Genomic DNA, 18,200 nt, shown 5'->3' with positions numbered 1-18,200 from the left:
CAACATTCATTCACAGCACACATTTAAAGCATTATGATACCACTTGAGACAGCTGTGCCTTCTCCAAATAATTCTGGGAGCTATAGTTCATTAAGGGTGCTGAGAGTTGTTAGGAGACTCCCTTTTCCCCTCACAGAGCTACAATTTCTAGAGTAGTTTAACAATCTGTGAGGGAGATAGGGGGTTTCCAAACAACTCAGCACTCTTAATGAACTACAGCTCCCAGAATTCCTTGGGGGAAGCCATGACAGTTTAAAGTGCCATCACTGCACTTTAAATGTATGGCTTGAACGTGGCTGTCATCTAGCAACAACTGGAAAGGCACAGCATCCTGGTCCCAGCCACAGGGTGCTGAAAGTCTGGAAGCTGAGCTGCTATCCCATTTCCAGCTTAAACCAAAACTGTGCTGATCGGATGCTGTTAAATTGTCCATATCTGAAAGCACCCTCAGCATTTGCCCTGGCACTGACTGGCCCTGTGCTCTTGCTGCAGTGAGGCCCACAGTGCCTCCATGCCCAGAAGGCCCTGCCCATCAACCCACAAAGGATGCCAGCTTCTCTTGTCTCCTCCGTAAGCTCCCAGAATCTGTTCCCCATCATTGCCTCTCTGCTTCAACCTTGACGGAAGGTCACATGCTTTGACCAGCTAAGCCAAGGGGTCTATTACTCAAACCAATGTGTCAAAGAGACTTAAACAGGCAGCAGACCCTTACCGTCCACCCGCCGCCATCCGTCGTCATGTCACAGTAAACCTGGAAGCCTTCAGGGTAGTGAGTGGGGAAGACAGAAAAAACACCGTCCTCTTGTTGTCCGCTTGCATAGATGTCAAAGCAGTCCCGAGGCCGAGAGCCTGCAGTGAAGTGTGGGGCAGAAGTGAGTTGGGGGGAAGAGAAACAACAGAGGTCTAATTAATAGACTAAATTACAACATCACTGTTTGAGCCCTTGGCTCTGGACTCTCGCCTATTCCAACTGGTTGCTGTCACTAAAAGAGACTTTGTTCTGTTTTCCTTCTAAGCTCTGGGCAAGTGGAGTTCTGGTAGAACTCTTGTTTCATAGAATCATAAAATTATAGAGTTGGAAGGGACCCAGACAACCATCTAGTTCAGCCCCCTGCAATACAGTTTCTCTCTCTCTGATTTTTAGGGGGTTGATTCATGCAGAAACAAAGCAGTATGCTACATCTGGGACTGTGTGTTTTTTTGCTCAGAAGAATCATAGCTGAGTGGTAGAGCATCTGCCTTGCGTGCAATTGTTCCCAGATTCAACCCCTGATGTCTCCAGATAGGGCTGGGAAAGACCCCCTGCCTGAAACAGTAGAGAGCTGCTGCCAGTCAGTGTATAGAGACAATACTGAGCCACATGGATCAATGAGCTGGCTCACTATAAGGCAGCTCCCTATGTTCCTACAAAAAATGCAAAATGCAGTTCTATCTTACCACTGAGCACTCACTTGTGCATTTGGGGCTGAATACCCACAATTCCCTGTGAAGAGGGACTGATTGCTAAACCAGTCTGGGAATTTTAGCTCTGTGAAAGCAGTTGGGGATCACCTAACAACTCTTAGCACCTTAACAAGCTACAGTTCCCAGGATTCTTTGGGGGAAGCTATGGTTGCTTAAGTGGCATGAAACTACTTTAAATGTGAAGTGCAAATGGGGCCCAGGACACATATTTTACATTCTCTAACATCTTATTTGTGGTTGGTGGAGTGTGAATAAATTATATTCATAATTGCCCCAAGAAGGAGAAGAGAAGGAAGCAGATCTCCTACCGTTGGAGCATCCTTTTGGCCGAGCACTCCGAGCTGGAGCCTTCTGGAGGTCAGCTTTGAGCCGAGGTCGGACCGCACTGCGGTCCTTCTGCAAGGTGTCCAGGATGTCGCTGACAGAGCTCACTAGTCTCGCCATGTTGGTCTGGCTCTCTGAGAGCAGCTGTGTGGAAAAAGTCCAAACTCGTTATGACTCAGTTCAGGGGGTTTGCCAACACACCATCCGCAGGCACCAACCTGTCCACTACTAGCTTTAGGACAGCCTGCGAAAGGTCTCAACCAGGGCCAGCCCCAAGACATTATATTTTATATTTTCTTTTATTTCATAAAATTTGTAAACCACTTGATTGTAAAAAACCCCAAAAAAACTTCTAAGAGGTGTATGAACGATAGAACAGTAAAATCAATAAAAAAAACTACAACCCTATTTTAAAACATGAAAAAGTTAAACTACTAAAATAGATTCAAATTACTTCAAGTATCTGGGTAGGCTTGTCAAAACAGGGATGTTTTTAGCAGGTGATGAGAAGAGTACAGTGAAGGTGCCTTCTTGATCTCAATAGGCAGGGAGTTCCAAAGTGCAGGTGCTGCCACACTAAGTGATCAAGTTCTTACAAATGCAGAAGAGGTATTATGTGGCACTTGCAGTAGTGCCAGTTTTGCTGCATGAGGCAAGCCAGACAATGGCACCATCACCACCCTGTCCATGCATCCTGACTAGGTGATATCCCCTATGATCTTAGACACAACCTCTGAATAATGTCTTTTTTTTGCTTGGTGCTTTTAAAAGCACTGCTCCAGAGTTCAATGGGACTTATGAATGCTTTCCTAGCTGCAAGCCTTACTGAGTTCAAAGGGATTTGCAGCCCAATCCTACTAAGTGAGGCTTTGCTCTGTTCTACAGCTCCCTCCTTTAAACTGTCCCTTCAACTTCCTGCCCCCATACTCAGGTACTTTCCTTCCCTCAGCGGCTGTTCCTTCCAGCCTCTACAATTCTATGATGCTCTGATTCTAATACTGACTTACATTCTGCCCTATATTTGTTACACACAGGACCATTTCGATTCTGCCACAGTTCATCTTCCACCCAAAACCACATTATTAATCTCAGTTGCCCGCTGAGGCAAAATTATATAACTTACATAACTTATGTAAATGAGATTCCTCTTCCATTATGGCACCCGATTCATTTCAGTCATTTATGAACTGAAAACAATAACAACAGTGAATACTGATTCTACTCACTGGATTGATTTCTCTTTTGGGCATGGTGGTGAATAAGCCAGCATCTGCAATTCCCAGCCCCATTTCCAGTTTTGCCAGAATCTTCCGACATCCCTAATGGCTCCTTCCTTCCTTCCTTCCTTCCTTCCTTCCTTCCTTCCTTCCTTCCTTCCTTCCTTCCTTCCTTCCTTCCTTCCTTCCTTCCTTCCTTCTCTCTCTCCCTCTCTCTCTCTCCCCCCCAAACAGTCTGCCTTTATTAAATTTATATGAGAGTTAACATTCAAAAATTAAAGCACAAGATGCTTTTCATTTACGTTGAGAAGGGAAATGTGTCAAGGGAACTGCATTGCATCTTTGCTTTTTATGATATGGAAGAAATACAAATTTAATAACTAATGATTTCTCATCGCCCGTTGGTTTGTCTGGGAGCTAAAGTTGCTGAGCTAATAGGAAAGGTTGCAGATTTTTGCTCTGGCCATTTCTAAAATTAGACTAAGGCAGCCACAGTGACCGAAAGCAATCTTGTGATTTCTGTCAAAGTATCAATTGGGTTTTATTTTCTTCTTCTTCTTCTTCTTCTTCTTCTTCTTCTTCTTCTTCTTCTTCTTCTTCTTCTTCTTCTTCTTCTTCTTTTGTATATAGCACTTTTGGGTATTAATAGTGGTTCATTACATTAGTCCCAATGCTAAGATTTTTTTTAAATGTAGTGTTTATTTTAGAGTTCAAAACTGTAAGTGGTTTAGGCCCCATAGGTATATCCCTACAGACTCTCCTGGGTGTTAAGATCAGCAGAGGAAAGACATTTTCATAGTTTCACCTTCCTTAGAAGTTTAGGGTAGTGGCAGGCTTGGAAGAGGACATTCCATTGTGGAAGTCCTTAAGTTGTGAAGTTTCCTCTCTACAGAAGTGGCTTTGGCTTCTTCACTATGCAGCTTCTGGCAAATGCTGAAGTCGCACCTCTTTACCCTGACCTATTCCTGAGACTGTAATCTGTTTTTAATCATTTTTAATTCTAAATTGTTGTAACTTGCCCTGGGACCCTGCTGGTAAAGGATGGGTAATTCATTTAATGCTAATGCTAATAATAGTGTGCTGGGGTGTGTGTGTGAAATTTTTATATATATACATACTGTATTGCATTGCTCATTATTGTTTTAGACAAGCCTACCCAGATACGTAGAATGTTTACATGTGTCTTAATACATTTTTAGCTTAGTTCTGTTTTTAATTATTATTTGAATGTTTACATAGCAGTTTAAACTGCTTTTAATGTTTTATTCTTTTTGTAAAGTATTCTGAAGGTGGGTTTTTTTTAAATAAAACAATGCCATGGTAAATGAATCATATGGGGAAGAAAACATTATCATTATCATTATTGTTATTCCTATGTTAATATCCCAACTTTCCTTCAAGAAGCTCAAGGTAGCATATACAGTTCCTCCCTTTTCCTATTTTATCCTCACAACAACTCTGTGAGGTAGGTTAAGCTGAAATACAGTAATTGACCCAAGGTCATCCACTGAGCTTCTTGGCTAACTGGGGATTTGAACCCTGGTCTCCCAGGTCCTAGCCCAACACTACAGCATACTGGTTCTCAATATCAGGAGTGTGCAACGTAATAGTCTGAAATAATTCCCCCCCTCCTTTCACAGTGGACCTAGTAGTGTATATGGTAACATTTTAAACAAATGCTATCTGGGCCCCCATTGTGGAAGCTTTATCTTATTGAGCTGCAAATTGATTGCATTTCTCTGCCAAAACATCGAGAGTTTTATGTTGCATTCTGCTGTGTTTGTTGATGCTTTTAATGATCGTGTATTTTATTCCCTTTGACCTGTAGACTTGCCCAGGGAACACTGTTGATGGGCAGCTATGTAAATCTTGTCATAAAACAACAAAAATGCAATTGAAAATTGGGCTGCTATAGGTGATCAACTCTACAAAGCTGACTTCAGCTGCAGTGCATGGGGTGGCAGGCTGTGCTCTGCGTAATGGCTTATTGCTTGTACACATGCATTTGTGTTTGCGCATATGCTAGAGGCAAGGAGCATTTGCCCATTACTCTTCCTTAAGGGTGGGGAGCTTTTTCTGACTGGTGATTCAGATCTCTATTACCCCCAACCCTGGAGAGCCCAGCTGCTATCAGGTGATACTAAGCTTTGATGCCCCAACTGCCAGGACTTCAAAGCATGGTGAGGAACTGTTTGAAAGCCCTTTTGCAAACAGCCTCACACTACTATTCAAACTTCTGAAAATCAGGGGTCTAAAGAGCTGTTTGCAAAATGGCTTTCAAACAGCCCTACACTGTGCTTTGACTATATGAGCCTTCTCCTAGCAGGGGAACAGGTAAACTGAGCAGAATTGAAACTTCTGCTCACCAGGTTCAGTCCTTGTGGATGCAGGGGTCTCCTTTGCCAAGGGAATATATTAGTGAAGCAGACCCCAGCAGGATTGAACCTAATTCTCCCACCCATCAGTGATGTCAGAGGATTGACAGGTGGGCCATGGATTGGGAGAAATGACTTTGTGGGCCAACTTGAACTCCCAGGCAGGGAGGCTAGAGGCTTCCCACCCTAGCAGTACTTGAAGATATGACTTCTGGAGACCTAGGGGAGGCTGCTGAGCTCCACATAAGGACAACTGTAGCAACTCAAACGAAAAAATGTTAACAAGGCATACCCAAAACACCAAAGCCAGGCCCAGAAAATAAAAGTAATGGACATATCATGGCATGGACTAAGAACCTAGAAGCTGAGATATCAGAGGAGTAATCAGACTTGCTTTGTGGTTCTTCCCATATAGGACACTTTGCCTGGGATCCTGCGTTGTCTGAGGAAACTACTGCTGTCCTCAGACTCTGATGACTGGACCTTGTAGTGACCAGGGATTTCCCTCCAACCAGGTCATCACTATTCAGACCTTCACCCGCTGGGAGCCAGAAACTGTGGAATGAGACTTATGTCCTTTACATTAGCTGCAGGTTTGCTTTCCATGGTTCTGAAATCATTCCACTGTGGTTTTGCATACTGGCAGAACTATCCAAGGTCCTAAACCTTCCCTACACCAGAAAAACACCAGCAAATCACCTTACCCCTGTGCCCTCCTGACCAAGTTGTTGCTTTCCTGGGATGACTAATCATTGGTAAACAAGAACAGCACATGGAAAATATTAAATAGCAATTAACACTTAGATGCACTCAGGGAACCTTTTCGTCTTGGGGGGTCAGAAGTTTATCTGCCACTGGCCCCTATGGGCCAAGTTTAACAGATGGGCAGGGCAGCCTACCTGTCAGTCATCATCAAGGAATGAACCAGCAAAGCAGTACCTAGCAGGATCGTACACTTTATTCATAAGCTGATGAGCAGAAAGTTAGGTTCTGCTGGCCGTGGGGGTCAGCTGATGGGCAGTTGGATGTGCTTAGGGGGGAAATGGCCTTGCAGACCCCTTGCAGAGCCAAGATTGGCCCACTGGCCACAGATTCCCTACCCATGGACTAAGGTGGTGCCATTTCATTGTTAGTGTGCTGCCAAAGCTTCCTGTGGCTGTAGGGGGGGTATGTGTATTGCATGGGGGCTCACAATACTCACAACAGCATTAAAAACAACATTGCAATCGCTATACATAGTATCAAACCCAGTAGCATATAATTAAAGCAAACAATAACTAATTCATCAAAGTAATTGAAACAATTCAGTGAGGCTTGCTGAACTCTTGAGTTAAAAAAAAAGAAGGATCCCTTGGCAGAAGTGATGGGTGGTTTTTAAAAGCAGATTTTCCAACATAACAATTTTCCATTAAACACCCTACACGGGGGTGGGGGTGAAAATGCGAACAGCTTTTCTCCTTGCTCGCACCTTTTATCAGACTTCTCCATAAGAGTCAGCAGTTCTTATCTAATATACAGTGATGATTCATTGAGGAATTGCCTTACTTCAGCAAGAAACAGGTGCAAAACCAGGAGGGTTTATAAAGGTTTTTACAAGGATGTGATGATGATGTCTTACCTAACTGAAGATGCAGGCGAAGAGGAGGATTTAGAACTACAGGAAACTGGTTCACACTGAATCAGGCCATTGGTCTATCAAACTCAGTACTGTCCACACTGACTAGCAGTGGCTCTCCAGGGCTTCTGGCAGAGAGTCTCTCCCTGACCTACCTGGCAATACCATTGGGGATTGAAACTGGGGCCTTCTGCATGCAAAGCAGGTGCTCTACCACTGCGCCTTCATTTCTAGGAATATAGGAAGCTGCCTCCTTAGTCCAAGTTGGGGCATTTAGCTCAATATTGTCCACACTGACTGCAGTGGCTCTCCAGGATTCCAGACAGGTGTCCTTCTGGACCTACCTGGAGATGTTGGGGACTGAAGGGACCTTTTGCGTGCAAAGCATGTGTTTTTCCTGAACATAAGAAGAGCCCTGCAGAATCAGGCCAATGACCCACCTGGTCCAGCATCCTGTTCTTCCTCAGTGGCCAACCAGATACCAACCATAGGAAACCTAAACACAAAAGCACCCTTCCTTCCTTCCTGCAGTTTCAAGAAATTAGTATTCAGAAGCATTAATGGCTTCCAAATATGGAGGTAGATCACAGACACGTTCAGAGGCATCCCTGTTGCTCTAGCCCAGTCTCAAGGTTTATGGGACTGAACCTCTTCCCCCTGCCCAGACAATTAAACCTCACTTGAATGCAGAGTTGAAATGGTCAGCCATTTTGTTTCCAGGTGATGCACTTTCCCTTTCACTACAGGGATGTAATGGCTGTTCTTTCCACCACCCCCTCTAACCTTGCCTTAGGCATCAGCACTGAATTTGCAGAAGCCTCCTTTGATGACTTCAATCAAAATGCAACAGAGTTCACTGAGGTAAGCCAACATCCTCAGGGCTCACCAGCATTTAGCTACCTGTCTGGCAAATGAGCTCTCAAATGCTACGTGCAAAACATGCACAGACTCCCCTCCCCTGCCTTCTGTAACCTTCCCAGTTTTCCTCCTATGAAAAGCTGTGGCTGCAACTTTCCTCCTCCTCCTAATTAATTAATTAGATTTTTATACCACCCTCTATCCATAGATCTCAGGGCAGTTTTGTGGCATCCCAGACCAGTGTTGCGGTTGTAAATTTGGAAGTGCATAAACTCATTGTGAGAGCCCCTATACAGCCACATCAGCAAGGGAAGTCTATCAGGGGCACATTCCCTTTGGGGCAACCTTCTGGGGGCCACAAGCCTGTGGTGGGTGGGGTCAGAGCCAAAAGTGGGCTGAGCAATTTGGCTGGTAGCATAGTTTCTACCCTAACAATTATCTTCTATATGTTTTTGGCTTTTTGTATTTAATCGGTGGTGTTTTAACTTGTATAAGCTGCCTTGAGTCTTGGTCTCGGAAAAAGGTGGGATATAAGTAAATATTGTTGCATGCCACCCCAATCTCTGAGCGGTGCGAGATTCCAGGGGTTCCAGGCACTTACCCAGGGTCCGGTGTCCTCGGAATGAGGGACAGCAGAGACGGTGGTGTCACAGAATCACAGAATCGTAGAGTTGGAAGGGACCACGAGGATCATCTAGTCCCACCACCTGTAATTCAGGAATCTTTTTGCCCAAACATGGGACTCGAACCCACAACCCTGAGATTAAGAGTCTAATGCTCTACCAACTGAGCTATCTCAGGTTGACAATGTGTTATATGGTTTATTTACATCTATATACTGTACAACCTGAGCCTGTGTTGGAGGGGCTCATAGGATTCACCCGCTCCCAATTCGGTCTTGCTTCTCCCATGGCCTCAGCACTGGATTCAAGCAGAGATCAGGCATAGCTCTTTCTCTCATCTGTCCAGCCTGCCTCCAGCTTCTAGCTTCTAGCTCACACAACTCTGGCCTTTGTCTTTCTAACTGCCAGACAGTTTCTAACTACCCTGTCCATTTGTCTTCTGGCACAGAGCCACCAAGAGTCATCAAGAAACTTGCCTGGCTACTCCATCAATTGAATCCTTATTGTATCCAGGAATTAGAAGAGACTGTATGCAGGTACACAGCCTACCTCCCCAATTCACAACACTATAATAAAGGCAACCACCACCACAACAACACATCCTTATCTATCCTCCATCCAGACAAGTAGGAGTCTTGAGCAAAGTTCACGGACACATCCCAGGCAGGCAGAAACCCTCAAGAAGGATGCGAAGCAGGACTGGTAAGGGCTGTGGTCCTGGGGAAAGTTCTGAGAGCTAGGCAGTTAGCTAGAGAGCTATAGGGCAGCATCCAGCCCCCAATCCTGAGGGTCCCCATCCTAGTCACAGCTCTGAGAAGAGTTCAGAAATGCAGGCCACTGTGTGATCCATTACAGCCAGTGTGATACAGTGGCCAGAGTGTCCTACTAGGACCTGGGAAACCAGGGTTCAAATTTGTACCCCCCCCCCATGAAGCTTGCTGGGTGACTTTGGGCAAGTCCCCTGCCTCTCAGTTTAAAATATCCCATAGGGTTGTCATGAGGCTGAGAACTATGTAAGTCAACTTGAGCTCCTTGGAGAAAAAGGTGGGATACAATAAAGAGATTATAAGTAAATGCTTATACATGGATGTATCAAAAAGGAGCAGCACACAGAATGAACAAGTCCTTTGCATCGGGAGTAAGCGCCATTGAACTCAGCGGCTGGTTCCATGGGGACTGGCAGGGAGCCCAACAGTAGGTGGTTCCTGAGCCAATGACAGGTAGAGCCACCCCCTGATTGGTTGTATGCATGAAGATGGTCAGGTAAGGGGTGGCCAAGGGCAGACTAAGGTTGGTGGGGCAGCAACCTCTATATGACCTAATCTCCACCACTTGCAACCACAACTGTTTTTATAGAGGCTATGGAATGCTCCCTCTTGCCTTCTTCCGTTCTTTCTGTAAGAAAAACACACTTCCTGAAAACCCGTTAAGAGAGTTAGCGTCCTGTAAACCAGGGAGCCTGGGTAAGTAATGGTGTATATTCAGGGGGAGATAGAAAATGTTTTCACATCTGTTTCTAAAATAATAATTAAAAAACCAAACGTTTGCACTGCACCTAACTGCAACAGAACTTAACATTTTCCATATAATTTGATTTTGGTTTTTTACACGGATGGAAGTGACTCAAATAAAATATTTTAAAACCCTCCAATCCAGAGGACAGTCTGCAGTTCACAAAAATCTCTGGTCAGCTACTATTTTATTTATTTAAACTGAGATGATGTTTTTTTAAAAGAGACTCCGCATTTTTAATTGATTGAGGGCCAAGGGGTCAGCAGCAATGGAACACAGGAAGCTGCCTTATCCTGAGTCAGGCCATTGGTTCATCCAATTCAGTACTGTCAACACTGGCTGACAGTGGTTCTCCAGGGTTTCAAGCAGGAGTTCTTCCAAAAACTAACCTTTCCCCTGAAATTAAAGATGCTAGACCTCTGGCTATGACCCTTCAAATGGCTTTAACTTGCTCCTGGGACACAAGCCAAAAGTTATTGGGGATGAGGGGGGCACACTGCAGTTCTGCTAGCTGCCTGTCCATAACATATGAAAATCATCTCAATCTATACTGGTCCCTAACTTATACTTTGCATGACTTGTGTATTTACGGGGCAAGTGTTCACAGGAACTAGCCTCTTGCCCCTCCGCTCCCATCCATCACCTGTATGAGACGGCCTTGCTCATTCTGCAGAGCGTTCAGCTCCTGCCCCATGGTGCTGTGCCCTTTCTTCAGACCGTCACAGTCTGCCCTCAGCTGGGTGGCATGGCTGAGAACTTTGGACACCTCATCCGACAGGCCCACCAGCAACGCCCTCTCCTGCCCCTTTGACGACTTTGTCTCAGCATCAAGATCTGTCACAGCCCTCAGGACAGACGACTGGAGGCCCTCCAGGCGGGTGAAACCGGTGCCCTGGTCCGGGCAATTGGGGTCGATGAATATGTTGACACGAGAGCCATCAGCTTTCTCGATGGTGACCAAGGCGTTGGCTTCATCGGGATTGGTGCTGATGATGGGTGGGGATTCCGTGACGGGCGTGTGGTAGTGGTTCATGAAGAGGATGGCGCCAGTGACAGTGACGGCGAGGAGAACCGCCACAGACAGGAGGACGGTGCAGAGGATATAACCACAGCTCATTCTCTAGAAAACGGAAGCAGAGAGAAGGTTATGGCCACTTTGTGGGCCAACATAGCAATGACAAGGGATGGGTAGGGATGGGAAGCGAGGGGAGAGAAAGTCAGTTCATGTCAGGGACCAGAAGCTGGGTTCCTCTTCATTTTTTTTATTTTTTCAACAATCTGTTGTTTTTAAATTATATGGCTACTAGCCACTGTGAATATGCTCTTCCTCCATGATTGGAAACCGCAGGAGGGGAGAGGGCTCTTGTGGTCAGGTCCTACTGTTGGGCTTCCCATTCAAGCAACTGGTCAGCCACTCTTAGAAGAGGATGCTGTATTAGGTGGGCCATTGGTCTGATCCCGTGGGACTTTCTAATATTCTTACTCCATATCTTGTTCACTCTCTCACCATCCATTTACAAGATGCAGGGACAGCCACCAACTTCAATAGCTTTTGAAATAGGTTAGACAAATTTATGGAGCTTATCAACAGCTACCATTCATAATGGCTATGTTATCTCTCCTCTGTCAGAGGCAGTATGCTGGGAATCACAAGTGCAGTGAGTTGCTGTTGCACTTAGGACTTGCTTATGGGCTTCCCCCATGGTTGGGCTCTGTGAGAAGAGGATGCTGGACTAGATGACCAGCAAGCTCTTCTTGTGTCCTTATATTACCATTTGATAGGGTTCTTTTTAATCTCAAATGGGTTCACAAAAAGAATAAAACAATGAAATTATGAGTTTGAAATAGTTAAAAACAACTGTTTAAAGCATTAAGAAAAATAATTAAGATGATAAGCTGGCAACCACATTGAAGCACATATCAATGTTCTCTGTGTCTAAGTGGAAATGTTTTTAGGAGGCACAGTGAAGACACCTGCCAAATATCAATTGGCAGGGAATTCCAAGGTGTTGGTGCTTCATCAGGTGATGGAGGCAAGGACTGGGAACCTGAAGGAAAAGGTGATGCAAGGCCAACTCCAGAGGCATTGCTACCAAATGAATCTGTGGGGCCAATACCCCCCCCCCAGCCAGAGGATCTGCCTTCCTCTGACTGTGACGACCCCACTGTGCAAAACCCTGGGAGATCTGAGCCCCCCTCAGATGACATCAGAGTCTCATCTCCCTCCCATTTAGGGTATGCTGCAGAGGTGTGGTAGTCTGTGGACACAGCAGGTCAAAAGCCCATTACTTTTTCTGCAGATGGGTCCCAGCAGGGTCCGTTGTCTCCAGCATCCTAGAACTGCCCCATCAGCATGAAAGGAAAGCTCCTTAGTCACTATGGAGACCAATCAGAGTGAAAGGAGGTAGGGCAGCCACTGAGGATGTTCTCCTAGGGTCCCTCTGGAGAAGATACACTGGAAGGACACCAAAGAGTTGTTGTTCTGTCTGCTCCAAAGCTAAGCCAGAGGCGTAGTTGGGGGGGGGGGCAGAGGAGTGGGGCACATCATGGGGGTGGCACTTACCATAGGCTGGGGCCTGCAACGGGCCCGAGCCACACAACTCTCTTGGAAGTGACACAGTGGCTCAGGCGCCTGCAGGCTCGGTGTTGCCCAAAATGGCAGCGTGGGGCTTGCGTCTGCTCATCGCCTACCCCTCAGCCGCCCTACAGCTGAGGCAGAGGTGGTGGGTAGGCTCTTTGGAGGCTCTGGACAGCGTGCCCTGCCCTGGCTCGCCCCACCACTGGGCGCAGGCTGCACAACACCCTGGGTGCCTGAGTAGCTTGGTGCACCACTGCTGACAGCACAAGGGGGTTTCCGTTTCAATAGAATGGGGTACAAGTTCTGTTATATATGCTCAAGGAGAACACAACCTAAGTCACTCCAAAAAAGGATGCTGGAGCATTCCAAATCATTTGACCATGTATGTGAACAGACAATAGTATATCTAGCTGAAGGGCAACACAGATAGATTGGCACTGAGTGTTACAGTGCACCCTTAATTAGAATTATTGCATGATTATAAGTTTATTGTCTAATGGCTGTGACTGTCATGAAAGGACCCTGTGCCTCTGAACTGGCCACTACACCACTGGTTAGCTGCAATGCTCCCCTCCCCCCAAGCCCACTGATATCCCCAGGATATCTCAAGACACTGGGATTTCAGAAAGTTTCTCCTTTGCTTAAGCAATCCTTACTCCGTTGCCCAAGGGTCGTGTTGAAGGGCACTTTCAAAATAAGAATATAAGCACTTGCTGAGTGCCTTTCAAGGGTACAAAAAGTACTCGAGATATATAGCCTCAATAAACCTTCGTAACAGCCGATATGTCCCCGTACTGTAGTTGCCAATATGTGTGTGTGTTGAAGCTGGAGGAAAATAATAGCTTGTCTAAAGTAGGGTTGTCACCTTTGGTTGGGCAAAAGGACAGGTCGGGGGTGGTGGGAACGGGGGGGGGGACAAAAATTACTTTACCTGGTGCAGAAATGACTTCAAAGCAATCCATTACAATCCGCCGCCCCCCTACTCTCCACCAGAGCCTTGCAAAAACCCTGCCATGCTCTCTGACCCACCCTATTCACTCTGTCTGCAAAAAACTCCTGCACTGGACCTGGCCCCTCTAAACCCACTCCCCGTCCCACCCACAACCACCCCTGCGACTCCACCATAGAAGGCCTGTGCACTGCAACTCCCCCCCCCCCCTGCAACCCATCCTCTGCCCGTGCAAAAACTCTCTCTCAAATTCCTCCTCTCAGCTCCATCCCACCCTCTGCCCATGTCCCTCTGGCTCTCACTCTCGCTGTCCTCCTCATGGACCCACCCTTTCCTGCACAAACTCTTTGCTCAGGCTCTCGTTCTCCTCCTCCCACTGGACCAACCCTCTACCACGCAGTTGGAGGAGGAGGAGTCCAGACTGCTTGAAGTCCAAACAGGACAGGGGCCACTTTTCTCCAAAAAAAGGAAAAAAATGATCATGCTTTTCTAGGGACAGGTGGCATTGCAACCCTAGAGTCATCTAGAGAGCTTGTGGCCAACAACAGATTTCAAACAAGGGCCTTCTGGCTTGTGTTTGTAGCTGTTGTGATTGACCACCTCAGTTTGCATTGGAAAGAATATTTTGAACCAAGTATAGAAGCGGGAGGTAGGTTAGGCTGAGAGACAGGGACTGTGACCCAAGGTTGCCCAGTGAGCTTCATGACTGATTTAAACCACTGTCTGACATTCACAGACCAACATTCTAACCACTATACCACACCGCTCCAGTATAATTAAGGTTATTAATTATTTAATATACTTATTCCATAAATTTCTACACCACTTGATTGTGTTTTCTTTTGTTGTTTAAAAACACACGCACACTCAAATCAGTTATTCTTAGCATAAATGTGGTGCTGTATCCAATGTTTCTCCTACTCAGAGTAATAATGGGCATGACTATCGTAAATCCATTAATGTCAATAGGTCTACTCTGATGAGAACTTAGTTGGATGCATCTATTTCATATTATTATTAGCCTCAGTGCCTAGGACTTGCTGATTGAAAGGTCGGCGGTTCGAATCCCTGCGGCGGGGTGCGCTCCCGTTGCTCGGTCCCAGCGCCTGCCACCCTAGCAGTTCAAAAGCACGCCCGGGTGCAAGTAGATAAATAGGGACAGCTTACTAGCGGGAAGGTAAACGGCGTTCCGTGTGCTGCTCTGGCTTGCCAGATGCAGCTTGTCATGCTGGCCACGTGACCCGGAAGTATCTGCGGACAGCGCTGGTTCCCGGCCTATAGAGTGAGATGAGCGCACAACAGTCTGGCAAGACTGGCCCGTATGGGCAGGGGTACCTTTACCTTTACTATTATTATTATTATTATTATTATTATTATTATTATTATTATTATTATTTCCTGTTATTCACCTCCCCTATCCTAAAATACCTGGCTGATCATACAGAGCGGGGATTGTTCTCTGAAGGTGAACAGATAAATGTTCACTCCTCGGAGACATCTTTCTACCAGGCAGTTAGTTAGACAGAAGGGCGCAGTTGATATACGGCTCGCTTGGGTGCCTGCTCTATGAAATAATAACGACGGAGGGGTCACGGAACAGATGCGCTTCTGCGGTTGGATTCGTTTTTATTTAGTGCGACAATAAGCAGTCCCCGCTTCCAGCAGGGCCAAATGGCGAGACCTGGTTCCGGTCAGGAATTCCTTCCACCGTGACTCTGGAGTCACCCCAGCGCCTCGCCTACCGAAGAGGTTGACGGACCTCATGACTCTTTAATGAGTCTGGCGGTTTGCAGTGAGAAAACATCTCATTGCTGCATGAATCATGAATCTCTTTCGTTAATAAAAAAGCAAGGAGATGGGACAGGGAGAGAGGGGAGGTGAAGGCAGGGGCAGTGTTTTTAGAGCAGGGAGTCTTATTTGGAAATAGCCCAGGGCACCAATTCCTTTCCAGAGCCATGCTCTCCGAGGTGTGCGGTTGATTCTGCAAAGTTTGCAGCAATAGGATGCTGGTTGGGGATAGCTCTGACCTTTGGGACCTTGTAATGTCTCGTCACTAATAATACCCCCCCCCCAAAAAAAAACCCAGCCTGCCTGGAGCATTTTTGCACTTCTCCCCCTAAAGTTTCCATTTTCTTTTAATAATAAATGCTACAAATGAACAGACAGATCATGGTGAAAACTCACGCAGAATCCAAAAGATCAGAGTGCTTTCTGATGCCAGTCTCACACAAGAGTAAACCTGCTGAAATTTATGGATCTAAATTTCTAAATTAGCCATTTCTGATAACTTCAGTGGGTCTACTCTGAGCAGGACTAGCATTGGATGCAACCCATTATTTCCAGTGCAGTTTCACATGTGCTTGTTCACAAGTCCATCATGTTTCTACAAAGATTTTTGTGGAAGATGGAGTTTGTGCAGAATGCTGCAGCATGACTGCTGACAGGAGTGAAGCTGTGTGAGCATATAACACTTGTGCTCAGAGATCTGCACTGGTTGCCTATCTGCTACTAGGCCAAGTTCAATGTGTTTGCCTGTGAGATCTCGCCTTACCCAATATCTGCGTAATAATAATAATAATAATAATAATAATAATAATAATAATAATTTTTTATTTACACCCTGCCCATCTGGCTGGGTTTTCCCAGTCACTCTGGGTGGCTTTCAACCAAATATTAAAAACAATACAGCATCAAACATTAAAAACTTCCCTAAACAGGGCCGCCTTCTGTTGTCTTTTAAAAGTAAAATAGTTGCTTATTGCCTTGACATCTGTGGAGGGCCTTCCACAGGGCAGGCACCACTACCGAGAAGGCCCTCTGCCTGGTTCCCTGTAACCTCACTTCTTGCAGCGAGGGAACTGCCAGAAGGCCCTCGGCACTGGACCTCAGTGTCCGGGCTGGATGATGGGGGTGTAGACACTCCTTCAGGTATACAGGACCGAGGCCGTTTAGGGCTTTAAAGGTCAGCACCAACACTTTGAATTGTGCTCAGAAATGTACTGGGAGCCAATGCAGATCTCTCAGGACCGGTGTTATGTGGTCCCGGCGGCCACCCCCAGTGATCAGTCTAGCTGCTGCATTCTGGATTACTTGTAGTTTCCAGGTCACCTTCAAAGGTAGCACCACATAGAGCGCATTGTCCAATTGTCCAAGCAGGAGATAAATAGAGCATGCACCACTCTGGTGAGACAGTCTGTGGGCAGATAGGGTCTCAGACTGTGTACTAGATGGAGCTGGTAGACAGCTGCCCAGAAGTAACCTGCGCCTCCATGGACAGCTGTGAGTCCAAAATGACTCAGGCTGCGTACCTGGTCCTTCAGGGGCACAGTTATCCCATTCAGGATCAAGAAGTCCTTCACAGCAGCCCACCCCCTGTTCCTCAAGAACAGTACTTCTGTCTTGCCAGATTCAACCTCAATCCATTAGTCGCCATCCATCCTCCAACCGCCTCCAGACACTCACACAGGACCTTCACGGCCTTCACTGGTTCTGATTTAAAAGAGAGGTAGAGCTGGGTATCATCCACATATTGATGAACACCCAGCCCAAACCCCCTGATGATCTCTCTCAGTGGCTTCATTTAGACATTAAAAAGCATGGGGGAGAGGATGGAACCCTGAGGCACCCCACAAGTGAGAGCCCAGGGGTCTGAACACTCATCCCCTCCACTTTCTGAACACGTCCCAGGAGAAAGGAGCAGAACCACTGTATAACAGTGCTCCCAGCCCCTCGAGACAGTCCAGAAGGATGTTATGGTCGATGGTCTCAAAAGCCACTGAGAGATGCAGCAGAACTAGGAAACAGCTCTCACCTCTGTCCCTAGCCCACCAGAGATCATCGACCAGCACAACCAAGACAGTTTCAGTCCCATGGTGAGGCCTGAATTCTGACTGGAAGGGATCCAAATGGTCCGCATTCTCCAGGCGTGCTTGGAGTTGTTCAGCAACCACCCACTCAATCACCTTGCCCAAGAATGGAAGATTTAAGACTGGGCAATAGTTGGCCATATTGGCCAGATCTAAAGTTTTTTTTAAGAAGCGGTTTAATGACCGCCTCTTTCAGCAGGTCTGGGAAGGCTCCCTCGCAGAGGAAAGCATTCACCACCCCTCGGAGCCCATTGCCCAGCCCTTCCCGGCTTGCTTTTATCAGCCAGGATCGACAAGGATCAAGGAGACAGGTGGTTGGTTTCACTCGTCCAAGCAGCCTGTCCACATCCTTGGAGGTAACAGGTTGAAATTGACCCCATTTAGCAGGACTAGACAGAACTCCGGCACTCTCCCGTCCCGGCCCTGCTCCCATGGTGGAGTCTACCTCCTTCCAAATCTAAGCGACTTTATCTGCAAAAAAAACTTTGCAAAAGCATTGCAGGAGATCTTGGGGTCCCTACCAGGCCCCGATGACTGCTTTGTTTTGTAGACCTGGCAATGTTACAGGTGCCACATAATACCAGTTCTGCATTTGTAAGAAATTGATCCTTCAGTTTGACAGCACCTACACTTTGGAACTCCCTGCCTATTGACTTCAGGCAGATGCCTTCACTGTACTTTTTAAAGCACATGCTAAAAATGTTATTGCTTAGACATGCCTAACCAGACATGTAGAATGCTGGTCTGTATTTTTATTTATTTTTAGTTTATTTCTAATTTTGTTTCTTGGAATGTTTTAAATAGTTGTTTTTAACTGTT

General features: G+C 46.3%; 1 protein-coding gene across 3 annotated transcripts in view; it reads right to left on the bottom strand.

Annotated features, from left to right (window-relative positions):
* The window catches only part of FIBCD1 (fibrinogen C domain containing 1), a 69,745-nt gene that overhangs the window by 25,888 nt on the left and 25,657 nt on the right, over window positions 1–18,200 (bottom strand). For 2 of the 3 annotated variants that reach the window (XM_081896817.1, XM_081896816.1), the window contains 3 exons: window positions 10,632–11,108; window positions 1,773–1,932; window positions 713–849 (listed from right to left, as the gene is read on the bottom strand). In XM_081896817.1, the coding sequence (XP_081752943.1) occupies window positions 713–849; window positions 1,773–1,932; window positions 10,632–11,108 (774 nt within the window). Of the gene's footprint in view, window positions 1–712; window positions 850–1,772; window positions 1,933–10,631; window positions 11,109–13,497; window positions 13,627–18,200 lie in introns of those variants that run through there. The other variant, XM_081896818.1, reaches the window with a different exon arrangement.

The sequence above is a fragment of the Podarcis melisellensis genome (assembly GCF_964234715.1).
Source record: "Podarcis melisellensis genome assembly, chromosome: Z".
Lineage (NCBI taxonomy): Eukaryota > Metazoa > Chordata > Lepidosauria > Squamata > Lacertidae > Podarcis > Podarcis melisellensis.
This window is presented reverse-complemented; position numbering and strand designations above follow the sequence as displayed.